Source organism: Protomyctophum bolini (assembly GCF_963924005.1).
Source record: "Protomyctophum bolini genome assembly, chromosome: 19".
NCBI lineage: Eukaryota > Metazoa > Chordata > Actinopteri > Myctophiformes > Myctophidae > Protomyctophum > Protomyctophum bolini.
This window is the reverse complement of record NC_137880.1, coordinates 33,435,621-33,448,211: the sequence shown is the minus strand read 5'-3', so window position 1 is coordinate 33,448,211 and position 12,591 is coordinate 33,435,621. Positions and strand designations below refer to the sequence as shown.

Genomic DNA, 12,591 nt, shown 5'->3' with positions numbered 1-12,591 from the left:
GCCCTCGTGTGGTACATTTTGAAACTACAAACTCCAGTTGTAATGTCCTTTGTTTAAAAATGTGTTTGTATGCTAAAAGTTTAAGACCACATGTTTAGGCGGCATTAGGGCTATATGGCCCAGAGCTACAGCTTGACCAAACTACACTGACGTCGTGTTTGGCCAGATCCTCTAAAATAATACACAAGTTGATCGACTTTGATATTCAAATAAGATAATAAATATAAAAAGATCTCATATATGATATTCTTGATTCTAGCTATAACGTCAATATAGTACAAACATGTCGACTCATACCATAGCATTGAATTGAAAATTGATCGAGGACCCTGGTTTTACCCTCTTAGAAGATTTTATGTTGACCTGTACTTGAAATGTACCCATTCTACAAACTGATAATAAAAGTCCAATCAATCAATCAATCAATCAATCAATCAATCAATCAATCAATGAATCTAGCCTACACGAGTGTCTACTCTAAACTATATAGCTAGTACGATGTATAAACTAACAAGGTTTAACAAGGATTTGCACAATGTGTTGAAACCAGCGGTTGCCTGGCAACTGAACTAGCTATAAACGTCTAATGACCCTGATGTAATAATGCATCCACGACACCAGAGCTTTCCGCAGCACCCGTGGAAAGCGTGCTTTTGATAAAATAAATCCGTCCAAAAGCCCCGCCTACTGTATCCGGCCATTTGCGTGGACACGTTCACATCATGCACGCACTATTGCCGTATCCGCTCTATACCGGATCAGCCATCTTCCAAGTGAATCGATCCCAGTCGGTCTGGTGGGTTTGTTGTGTGCAGGGTAGACTACTCCCGTGATTGGTCGTCGGTGGCGGTGGCCATGTTTTCTGTGTCTAGTAGAGATATGTGGCTACTGGCTAGCCGGGTTAGCAGTCCTCTATAGTTGAATACATAGGATTTCTTTCCCCTTTAGGTCAACATTCACAACAAACATCTCACTCTCCCCGGCATCGACGCAACAATGCCGGTTCACTCCCGGGAGTCACGCGAGTCGAAGAAGGAGAGTAATAACCACGAAGACATGGAGGTGGATTTTCCCGACCAGGACGGCAGCAGTACAGACGAGGAGGACACCGTCAGCTCGTCCGTGTCTGAAGATGGAGACAGCTCGGGTAAAAAGAGATCACATAATATGCGCACAATTCAACTTTAGCACAGTAAAACCTCATTTTACTGTTCAGCTCAAGCGAACAGTTGTCAGATGATGAGAGTGAAAAATATAAACCCCACTGGGAATTGCGTGACCGGTCTCGGGACACTGCAAGTGGTGATGTTCGAGATTATAATTTGATGGTGACATGACATCAACATAACATGAAAGACTACTGTAACTGGAGGTGAATTAAAAGCATGTTGTTGATTTGCCTAGACTAGAGGCAGGTAGCCGTATAATGATGCTTGAACCTGTCTTTTCCCCGTCTCCCTCCCTATGTGGTGTGAACAGAGATGGACGACGAAGACTGCGAGAGGAGGAGGATGGAGTGCCTTGATGAGATGACCACACTGGAGAAGCAATTCACAGACCTGAAAGAACAGTAGGCGCATGCTCTGTCCAATTAACAAGCATCACATTTACTGTCATCTTCTTGTTGATTACTCCTTTTGTCCAGAAAGGGCATTGGTTCCCTGCACTCTGTGCACAGTATAAGCATGTTGTACTGAAGGAATAATGAACCGAAACCACAGAACATTAGGCCAAAATAGCAGATCTGCAAGCGTAAAATGTGAGTTTGTAGATTGGCTACCGGTATCTTTGACGAAGATGATAGTGACTGTAGAGAGAAAAATATAGTGGTCCTACTCAGCCTACCTCTGGAGTCTACTACATAGGTTATGCATGTGGTACTTTAGACTTCATTTGATATGGACATTTACAAACAAAAACCACGATTGGATATGTGCTGGTTACTAAGGGCCGATTCATACTCCTATTTTAGAGCTGAATAAAAGTCGGTTCGGCTCTGTAGAGCCTACAATGTGACGTCATTTGAGGTTCGCATTGTTATGCGTCTTGAGCTTCTATATCTTCTGATTTCATCTATAATGACATGCTCCAAATGGAGGACGCCAGGTTTAAAGCGGTTACCTTTTCTGCTGCCCTATAGATTGTACAAGGAGCGTCTGAGCCAGGTGGACATCAAGCTCCAGGAGGTGATGGCTGGCTGTGCTCAGGAGTATCTGGAGCCTTTAGCCAACCTACAGGAGAACATGCAGATCAGGACCAAAGTTGCTGGTGGGTTATTATAATATTACAATACAAGCAAGAACAACACAAGGTAATAAATACATGGAACGGTCAGAATAACATAAAACAGCACACATAGTCCGATCTTGGTGCTAAGCCAAACTGTTAAACTAACGGATATCATGAACAAAAGCAAGGTTCAACGTTTCCACCCGTATTGGTCTTTCTCAAGTATATGACATATACTTGAGAAAGACCAATATGGGTCGCAACGTTGTCCTGCCTGCCAAACCTCTAGCAGTATAGTATATATGGCCCAGTGTTGTTTAAAAAAAATAATCTTTTAAGGGTATACCATATAATTCCCTCCCGCACAACATGCACGAGCATGTACGCACAAATGGTTAGTAGAGGGTATACGATTAGTACCACTGATGTACCCCCTGTTGTAATTAACTCTACATAGTTGAATCTATTTCATATACAGTACTGCTACAGTATGGTTTCTTTTTTTTGTCATCAAAGTTTTTTAATGATTTTACAATGAAGCATACAAAATTCACATGACTTACACAAAAGAAAAAGACAAGAAAAAGACAAAACACAAAACACAACTAGCAGTAAAAAAACAAAAAAACAACCCAATGGACAACACCCCTCCACATTCTGTTGTTGACAATAGTGATTATATAATCTGTAATGTATTACCAATTACAAATTGTTAATGCAACCATCCTTTAATATACAAATAAAAGTAGTCCCATATTTGGCAATTGAGTATTCGAAGGATGCCGTTTCAGTCATAAGTTGGGTCCAGTCTGTGATCCCTGGCGTAGCAGAGCTCTTCCAGTTTCTCAGTATCAACCTGGCTGCAGTAATAAGACCTGCAGTAACTAATGCATGTTGTGCCTTGGTGACCCCTTGTGGCAGCACTGTGCGATCTCCCAAGAGACATCACCTTGGGCATTCTGGTAGTATTAGCCCCATCCAAAGTTTCCCCAGTACCTCTTTCTATACAGTATGATTTCTTAACTGCTGTGCTTAGGGACCTGTTTAAAGGCCAGAAGATAGACATTTTTTTAATCCATGATTGCTGGTACATTGTGGTCTTTTCCCTGTCTGTCTAGTACTGTTTCAAACCAGAGAGGGTTAGTTGATCTACTGATCTACAATTTCTGATTTATTGTTACAATATTAGTTCTGAACTGCTGCTGAGTGGGTGTTTTCAAGCTGGTATGATTTACTGTCCCATTAGCCTATTCTTGTTGAGGGTGCACAGTATTGAGTGTGAGCACAAGTGTGGGTGTAGTCACAGTGCAATATGTGTGCAGTGTAGGCGAGTCTGACAGATTGGGCAGACAGTTTGTAATCTGAACCCAGGCGAAGAATGGGACCAAGAGAATATGGGACTCTCATTGTCACATAGTGGCTTGTCCTTATGTTCACCTTGCTTTTTGTATCTTTGCTGGCAAACAGGAACAGTTAATGTCAACGTATGAAGCACATATATCCTGATAACTCACTTGGATATAGCAGCATAGAAAGCTAGAAACCTGAATCAGCAAAACACAACAAAATAAAGCCCGGCATTAAACAGGAATAAGCACAAAATGCAGCAGTAACGTCTCAGAGATGGTTGCTGTACATTTAGGTATATCAACAGTGCAGAACTTGTGCTGCTAAGGAAGGATGTACGCTAACTTAAGTACATACAGTAGTAGAGGACTGTATGCTGCTATGTGGGCAAAGTATTACAGTATTGTATACCAAAAAAATCAGAAACATTATTTTTATATTGCGATAATGATTCCAAAATGGATTTAGGCTGCATATTGATTGAGTCACAAAATGGTAGTGTTTTTATTATATTTGAAGGCTCACGCTGAAATTCAATACTGGAGCAGCACATAGCCAGTTATTAAACATCTTAATTATATCAAATATCATTGAAAGTATTTAGATGTTTTTCATAGTACTGTATCAAGTAAACGGAAAGATCAAACATTTGAATACTGAAATGGAATATGTACAGAATCGCAATTTATATGGAATCAGCACCTACAAGTCTTTATAAAATCATATTATATATCGGTTAATATATCAGTCATATATTAAGTATTGTAATATACTGTATGTGAAAAGTGTTGCGCTATGTCCAACCATTTATTGTTTGTTTCAGGGATCTACAGAGAACTGTGTTTGGAATCAGTGAAGAACAAATATGAGTGTGAGATCCAGGCTGCCTGTCAACACTGGGAGGTGAGAGGAAAACATATCAGTGTTGTGTTGTTTGGCATAATCTGTAATATGATAAAAGAAAGGTGTTCAAAATGCACACTGTGAGGTGCGTGACTACGTGAGCTTGTAGATTTGTCTATTTTCGACATGAGACACCATCATTATGAAGAAATGTAAACCTGTTGTTGTTGATGATCTAATACAACTATACCTTGTAGATCTGTTCTTTTTTGGACCAAAGAGTGGTGTACTCTCGTTGCTGCCTATATTATAATCTTTATTGCACGTGCGACAGTTTGGACCCCTAGTAGTCAGGCTTTGGTGACGATGCCTCTTCTGGATTCGCCCCGGGAGGGATGAATATTATCTATATTTGACCCCCTTTCCACCGGTTGGTTCCCAATGGGAACCGGTTCAGTTCTTTTTGGTTCTTAGTCCATGAGCCAGAGCTCCAAAATTGGTGGGAAAAACTAGACCTATATTAAATTGTTTATAGAATCAATACAAGTAAATGAATACATGATAACCCTTCCACAGTAGTAGCTTTTTCATAGTTTCGATTATTTTGCATATTTTCCTACATAATGCCTCATTTGCATATGTAAAAATGTAAAATTAAATTGGGGAGAATTCATGGTGATAACAATCTAATATAGGTATGGTTTTGCACATTCATAATTCATAATTAACCTTCCAATGTTGGAGCTCTGGCTCATGGACTAAGAATAAAAAAAGAACTGAACCGGTTCCCATTGGGAACCAACCGGTGGAAAAGGGCCCTTTGTGTTAGTCGTCGTGGTCACTCGGTGAGTATAGAATCATGCCTGTTGTCTTGTGTTCCAGAGTGAGAAGCTGCTGCTGTTTGACACGGTGCAGAGCGAGCTGGAGGAGAAGATCAGAAGGCTGGAGGAGGACAGGCACAGTATTGACATTACCTCAGGTACACATTGCACACAGCTTTCACGCTGCCTTTGCTTATGTACTTAACATAGTCTGTATGTGCCATATATTTCATCATTCATTTGTTGTTGATGTGGCTATACAGTATATTGTTTCTTTTTATGAATCTATATGCAAATTGCTGTGCATTGCTAGTGTCACATTCTTATTTACAGCTGTGGTTTGGGGGTGTAATGATAGGAAGAGCGATGCTTACAGCATACAGACATAAACACAGAAGGATACAGACATAAACACAGACTTCTCTGAGGGCTCCATAGTGTAGTAGTTGTAGTAGTAGCTGTCATAGATATAGATTTATGCTGTATATCTAAAGGCAATTTACCAGTATTGATGGCAATGCTGGAGGATGTTGGTTTAAGTGTAATTGGTCCCTTGATGCCATTAAAAGATCAAGTAACTCGATGCCTAAATTGATAAATGAATATAACTGAAGACCAGTATAGCTAATAGCATAGGAAGAGAGCTATTTTGTAATGCAATGTCTGTCTTGGCTATAAATAAAACATATTATCTCTGTCACTTGCTTCCCTAACACTAGATATAACATTGGCAACACTTGGCACTAACACTCAGAGACACGTGTTGTTAGCGCACACCCTTGGCACTCATTTAAATTCATGCCACCTCTTGTTAAGTGGCAAGTAAACACATGTCACAGTTTCAGTTTACACTCACACCTCCAGCATACAACACTCACACTGAGCTGATGTCACTGCGCCACATTCAGAGGCTACGGTCATCGCTACGGCACGGGCATTAGCTACTTTAAAGGGCTATACACACCAGTACAAATGTGTAGAGCTGTAGACATGTCTTAGAGAGCAAAACCAAGTCATGTTTGGTTTCAATGGTACATAAAACATGTGTATTATTATGAACAGGTTTTTGTACAACACAGTGGAAAATAAATACTGTATTTCTAGCAAAGAACTGTAGTGGAGAAGATACAGAAGGAAGGCTCTGGTCGGATTCAATCCCAGGCCTGCAGGGGCACATTGTGGTTCCGGAGGCAACCATTCCTTCCTACAAATCACCAGGTCCTCGACAGGCACAGATTTGTTTAGAGCAGATGGTCCTATCCAGACTCAGAGCGACTTACAAAGTGCAAGATCAGAGTAAGTGGTATGACCCTTAGTCAGGGTGACAGGGTAAATCGACAGGGTCAATTTGTCAAGTAAATGGAAAACAATTCAGACATGGCAACTAGGATGCCCGGGTAAACATCAAACCTAGCATGTCTAAACGATATGTTTTCTAAATAACATTCTTAGCATTTGTAGACGATGCAGACAGTAACATGTATCTAAATCATAACCAAGTAACCAACATACTGTACATCTGCGTAGTATATCTAGCATGTGTATTAATGTAGTGGAATCTAGGCGAGCCGCTTGTGATAGCCGCTGTACATCATTGAGTAAAAGCGTTGACATCTCACAAAATGCCACACCAGCAGTGTTCCTATTTAAACGGCTTGTTAAAGAGAGATATGACCACAGATATACCACGCAAGCAGGTGATTTGGGAGCCCTGGTTTTCTCATCCCCCTAATCGTCTGTCTACGGCTACGCTCCACAGAGTTGTGGAACGATGGCTTGCACTCACGGAAAAATAAGAAGAAAGATCCATTCTGCCCCGTGAAGAAGAAGAAGCCAGTCGTCGTTTCTGATATCCTTTTGATTTTCGATGTGTGTGTCGGTTTAACATAAAATGTTTGTCCTCAGCTTATCTTTGTGCACTTAATTTGCGGAGTGGTACACTGGCACCACATTATTGCTTAAATGGTTTAGAAAGTTGGAATTTTGTGCAGGTGAGCCTAAGTAAAACAAAAACATAGCCTCAAAATGTGATAACAGAAAAATAAACCAACAATGAAATGAATTACAGATGAGTAAATATATTCAGATGTTCAGTTTGACATGTAGCACTAGTCTACAATGTCAACCTGTTTGGACACATTCAACAGCCATCTCCACAGCCTGAAAGCGCATTTGTCCTTGACGATCTATATCACGACCATATATTGTTTACATGCTGCAAGATCTGGATATCCTTGAAGACTGGACAGCAATAAGAAAGGTATGAAGGAAGCACTCAAACAGAAACAAGGCCCTGAAGTGTATTTTCTGTTGCGTCATTTTCTCTTTTTCTAACCTCCTGCATCCAAAACATCCTCAGGCAATGGCGTCAATAGGTCCTCCTCACAGAGTGAAGGTCGATGGTAAGTGTCTTCCTCCATTACAATCGATATTTGGCTCAGAGTGGTTTGTAGCACACAGTTAACCAGGAAGTAAAGAGTTGATTCATAGCCTTTACTGAGGAAAAATGCAGGAATTGATGATTTGTTGGTCACACTGCACTGCTATTTTAGAGAGTAATGTTTGGTTGTTTTTTTTTCCTCTCCCTCTGGCCACCACCACTATGATTTTCCTTCTACTTTCTGTGCTTGGATACTTTCTGTGCTTGCCCGTCTGTTGCCCTCTCCTCTCCATTTCTCACTACTCCCTTGTTGCCACCGTCTCACTTTACGGGACTTATAACTTTTTCATCGCGCTCTCGCTCCCTTGCCCTTCATCTGTCTGTCTGCCTGGTCTGTCTTTCTATTACTGTCCACTATGTCTCTCTCTCTCTCTCACGCATCCCTCTGCCCTCTCTCACCCATCCATCTGCCCTATCTCACTCCTTCCAGTCCCGGCAGTGAGGCCAGAAAGGCACCATCATGTGGCACGCTCAGAAGAAGGACGACTGTATTATGACAGCCAGTGGTACTGCAGAGGGCAGGCCATCTGCATCAACAGGAAGGATGAATTCCCCACTAGGTATGTGTGACTGTGTGTGTGTGTGTGTGTGTGCGCGCGCGCGTGCTAGTGTTTAGAATTGAGTTTAGGTTGGGCAGGCAAAATATACGGCACAAACATAATAGTACATGCCTGTGTGTGTTTTTACACTGTTCCACCACATCCTTGCTCTGATTTTAACCATGCTGAATCCACTCCTAACCGTAACCCACCCTTAAAAAAGGGAGGAACATTTGAAAATGATTTTTATATAGTTTGATCTTTTTCGTCCGTGACAAGCTTTTCCGAGGTTAGACATTGAATATTGTGTGTAGTGATACATTATTAGTGTACATTACCAGTACCGTTATTTATGTGTTTAGTGATAGACATCATATGAATCTAACTTTCTTTCTTTCTTTTTGTGCGTGTGCATACTACAGTGCCATCATCACAACCATCAACCATGATGAGGTTTGGTTCAAACGGCTGGATGGAACCAAGTCAAAACTATACATCTCTCAGCTGCAGAAAGGCAAATACACCATCAAACACTCTTAAACTTGGTTAAACACACACACACACACACACACACACACACACACACACACCTCTTTTTGTTTTCTGTTTCTCTACTGCACATACAAGAACACAAAAAGTATGCTCAGTATAAACTCTCACAAACCCAATCTTTCCCCCCACTGAGCAACAACAAAAACAAACGTCATGTCAACAACCGGAAAAATATATCAAGCTCTTCTCTCGATGCTGTCCGTGGAATCCACATTCTCTGTAAATATGTACGCATGTGTCAATATTTGCGATGAGGTGACGTGTCATTCTCTCTGGAACGGAGATGGATGTCAAGACAAGTGCTGCTAATTATCAAAACGATTCTAAAACGACATGGAAGAAATCAAGAACGGTCATGAACTGTGAACCACGGAGCCAAGTCACGTGCCTTTTTTAAGATGAGACAATGCCTAGGCTGTCAAAACAAAACGCAACGTCCTGAACCACTGTATCGCTACAGTGAAGCCTTATTCTGATGTTGTTTCAGCAGTGAGAGGGTCAAAGCGGGTTACTGAACTGAACGAATGGATGAGTGCGTGAAATCTACTGTATTAAGACAATACTGGAGTGTGTTTGATTTGCCTCTCGAGAGACCAAGATCCACAAAATACGTAAAATTTACGTAAGGCTGCATTAGGGACCCCCTGTCCAGGAATCCAGGCATTAGGACTTTCTTTTTAAATTATTATTTTAAATCACATTTGTGCAGAATTGCACAACTCTCTAAACAACAGTGAGAGAGAATGGGTGAAAAGTAGGTGAGCGCTATGATCAATCAACTCCAAGCGAACTAGCGAAGGGATCGGTTGTGTTGAGTGCAAACTCGGGCTTGACAGAAAACGCTTAGTGGAAAAGGCATCAAAAAGAAGCCCTTCTGTAGAGTAGAGTGCACTGTAGCCAACCTACACACGCTGACAGCCAGTTAGGGGTTTTCCTTGTGTTGAGTGTACAGATCTGATGACAACAATGCTGGTAATGATAACCATAGACAATTAGACATACAGTATATAAAGGCTAGATGGCTCAAGGCGGAGTCTCTGACGTAGTTCACCCGGCGGCCATCTTGCTGAGGGTCTACAGTACAGTACACTATGTTCTATGGTGGCTGAAACTAAAATAATAAACTCCCTCAAATCTCGACGGATTTACAAACGGGTTGGTTTATTACAAACGTCGTCAATGTGGCTATGATTCAGGGCACTTATCTGCTTAATGTTGTTTTTTAGTATGCGCACGTCTCTGACGTTTATAACAAACCAAACCGTTTGAAAATCGGTTGAAAATTGAACAAGTTATGGTAATTTAAAAAGTACATGCCCCTAGACACAATTTTAAAAAAGTTACAGTATGCTGCACCTCTGTAAAGATGGCTGCCACGTAGCGACGTCGCTCTCCATTGGCCAGAGCGCGGGTGAGCCATCTAGTTTTCTTATATATATATATCTATGATGATAACGATGTGCTTTGTGTTATATTCACTGTGGTCTCAACCCTGTATAGCTCCTCGTTCTGCCATCTCCCATTACTCTGCCATATGTCTGAGAGTGCCTAGAGCTTGATATCCGCATAGCGCTGAGCGATTTTTGGCTTTCCTGGGTTTTGTTTGGTTGTTGAGAAATAATCTTAAATTTTGGTTTACGTGATGTTGGAACAGTGAAGCCATTGGTTACTTTAACACACATCGATCTATTCGTGGAATGGCTCTTGTTTTCCATCCAAAAACTTGAAGCACATCTAATCCAGCTGAAAACTAAACTCCATAGATTTGCTCATTTATTATTATTATTATTATAATTATAATAATAATTATTATTAATCCAACATCCAACATCATCTCTAATCGCTCAGCCCTACATTTAAATATTAACCCAGCCAGATGTGTTGGCTTTGGGCTTAATTGAGTGTGTCTCAGGTTGAAAAAGAAAATATGGATATACAAATGAAACAAGGTGGTTCATAAGGGAGTAATAAGAAGTTCTGTATATGTATATATATACAGTATATGTTTGTTACACTAGAAAGCAACACTGAGGGGATTCCAGTTTCGTTTGACTTTTGTACAATCCATCCAATGCAATGCTAACCACTCCCCATAGTTATAGGGTGTAAAGAAAGTATAGTGTTTTGGTATGTGTAAATAAATATGTTTGGTTGGAAGATGAATTTGGTTGCTTTTATGTTGTTTTCCCGGTGCTTCATATTTCCCACGTATTATTTGCATATCTGTTTTCAAAGTATTACCTGCCAATAATATTCTATTATTATAAGAAGTCCATTAGACATTATGAAATGAACCTTAAGATGTTTTAAGAGTCTGTGAAGCCACATGTGGCATCAACATAAACTGTAATTAGAATGTTTTTTAATAGTTTATTGCAAGTATGTTTATTTTTATTTGTACATTGTGTTTACTGACTTGGCATAAAAAAAAAAAAGTTTTGCACTATGCCTTGGTTCATCTTTTCTTTTTTGGTTTGTGTGCAAGGTAAAGATTAATTCATACAGTATGTCATTGTGCCAATGCATGTACAGCTAATAAAAGGTTTCATTTTTATTATTGGAAAAGGACTCTTTCTTTACTTAAACCCACCACTCTTCACCACTCCAGTGCTACATATGGAGTGGTGAAGAGAATGAGAAGCTCTTTATTTTCATCTGGTGAAATGGAATGTCATGGCTGTGCATTTACACGATTAGACTCAACTGGCTTTGCTTAGCTCAACTCAAGCATATTTTTCTCCTCAGATTTGAAGGACCGTTGAGCTTTTCATAAGAACATGCAGTAATCCTGGTCTCTAAACTGCCTCCCCCTGGCCAGCTGGGGGCGCCTGATGGAGGGGAAAGGAACTGGTTGGAATAACGTGTTCCTTCCACGCCCTATGTCCAACCAGGGAAACTCCCCCCTGTCAGGTGTAAAGGAGCGACTTGGACACGCATGCATGAGTTCAAGTTCGTTGCTCTCCCCAGGTTGGCGGAGGGTGTGTAGAGCCCAGGATCACATTAGATAATTGACACGGGTGAAAAATGGGTTACAAAATCGTGGGATAAAATATATAAGAAAATTAATACCGGAGCTTTTGAGGTAGCACTTAAACAACCTATTGGAAGTGGCATGTTTGCACAAAAAAAGGTGAGGAAAAACAATATACAATCTCCTATAGTGCTCCATTGTTTGAAAACTAAGAACTCTCACAATGCTCAACCCAAAGTCACCCATGAGGTTCACTGACCTGGGCGGTGCTGCTCTCCCACAAAATGTGGCTTATTTAAGGGGGTGGGGAATGCTGAGCTGGCCCTATTTGATAATGGCTCTTCAAGACCGCTGTGCTGTTCAACCTTTCAGTCACTTGTTCCTGCCAGAGCACCACTCACTAGATTACCACTACATACTGTATTGCTATCGATCGATAAAGGAACCATCTCTGATATGTCCTTCCCTCCCTGTCCATCTGACTGACCCCAGGAGCTAGCTATTGCAGATGGCCCAATTGGCTCCAACTTCTCCAAGCAATGCCATTGCATCCAGAATAGAAGTAGATAGTTGATCAAATATACATTAAGCAATGTTAATCAATAGTATTGATAGGCCTAATTTAGGGTTAGTCCAAAAGAAGAAATAAATTCAGTCTGAAATAACCTACTAGCACTAGACACCAGAGGCGGCGGTGGCTCAGGGGTAGTGTGGCTGGATGGCAACTGCAAGGTTGCCAGTTCGAACCCGGACTCCCCCAGAGTTAGTGTCGAAGTGTCCTTGACACTGAACCCCTAATTGCTCCTGGTGTGCTGGTTGGTGCCTTGCATGGTTTCAGCTGCCATCGGT

At 41.0% G+C, this 12,591-nt stretch overlaps 1 protein-coding gene across 2 annotated transcripts; it reads left to right on the top strand.

Moving 5' to 3' along the window:
• Positions 1 to 844: 844 nt before the first annotated feature.
• On the top strand, positions 845 to 11,325 carry LOC308334775 (breast cancer metastasis-suppressor 1-like protein-A). 2 transcript variants are annotated; one of them, XM_080791591.1, is made up of 11 exons: positions 845 to 1,147; positions 1,480 to 1,570; positions 2,141 to 2,268; positions 4,400 to 4,479; positions 5,302 to 5,398; positions 6,345 to 6,536; positions 7,000 to 7,089; positions 7,436 to 7,500; positions 7,600 to 7,642; positions 8,111 to 8,240; positions 8,642 to 11,325. In XM_080791591.1, exons 1-11 carry the CDS (start codon positions 997 to 999, stop codon positions 8,757 to 8,759), a joined length of 1,185 nt encoding a protein of 394 aa, XP_080647717.1. In that variant the 5' UTR covers positions 845 to 996; the 3' UTR covers positions 8,760 to 11,325. The 2 variants fall into 2 exon arrangements, with proteins under 2 accessions (XP_080647717.1, XP_080647718.1); XM_080791592.1 differs by lacking the exon at positions 6,345 to 6,536.
• The last annotated feature ends 1,266 nt before the right edge of the window (positions 11,326 to 12,591 follow it).

Bases quoted from the DNA above. Each gene is read 5' to 3' on its own strand.
- LOC308334775 (XM_080791591.1), top strand. From the start codon at position 997: ATGCCGGTTCACTCCCGGGAGTCACGCGAGTCGAAGAAGGAGAGTAAT. The intron at 1,571-2,140 runs GTAGGCGCATGC...GCTGCCCTATAG, and splicing joins TTCACAGACCTGAAAGAACA to ATTGTACAAGGAGCGTCTGA. The intron at 2,269-4,399 runs GTGGGTTATTAT...TGTTTGTTTCAG, and splicing joins GATCAGGACCAAAGTTGCTG to GGATCTACAGAGAACTGTGT.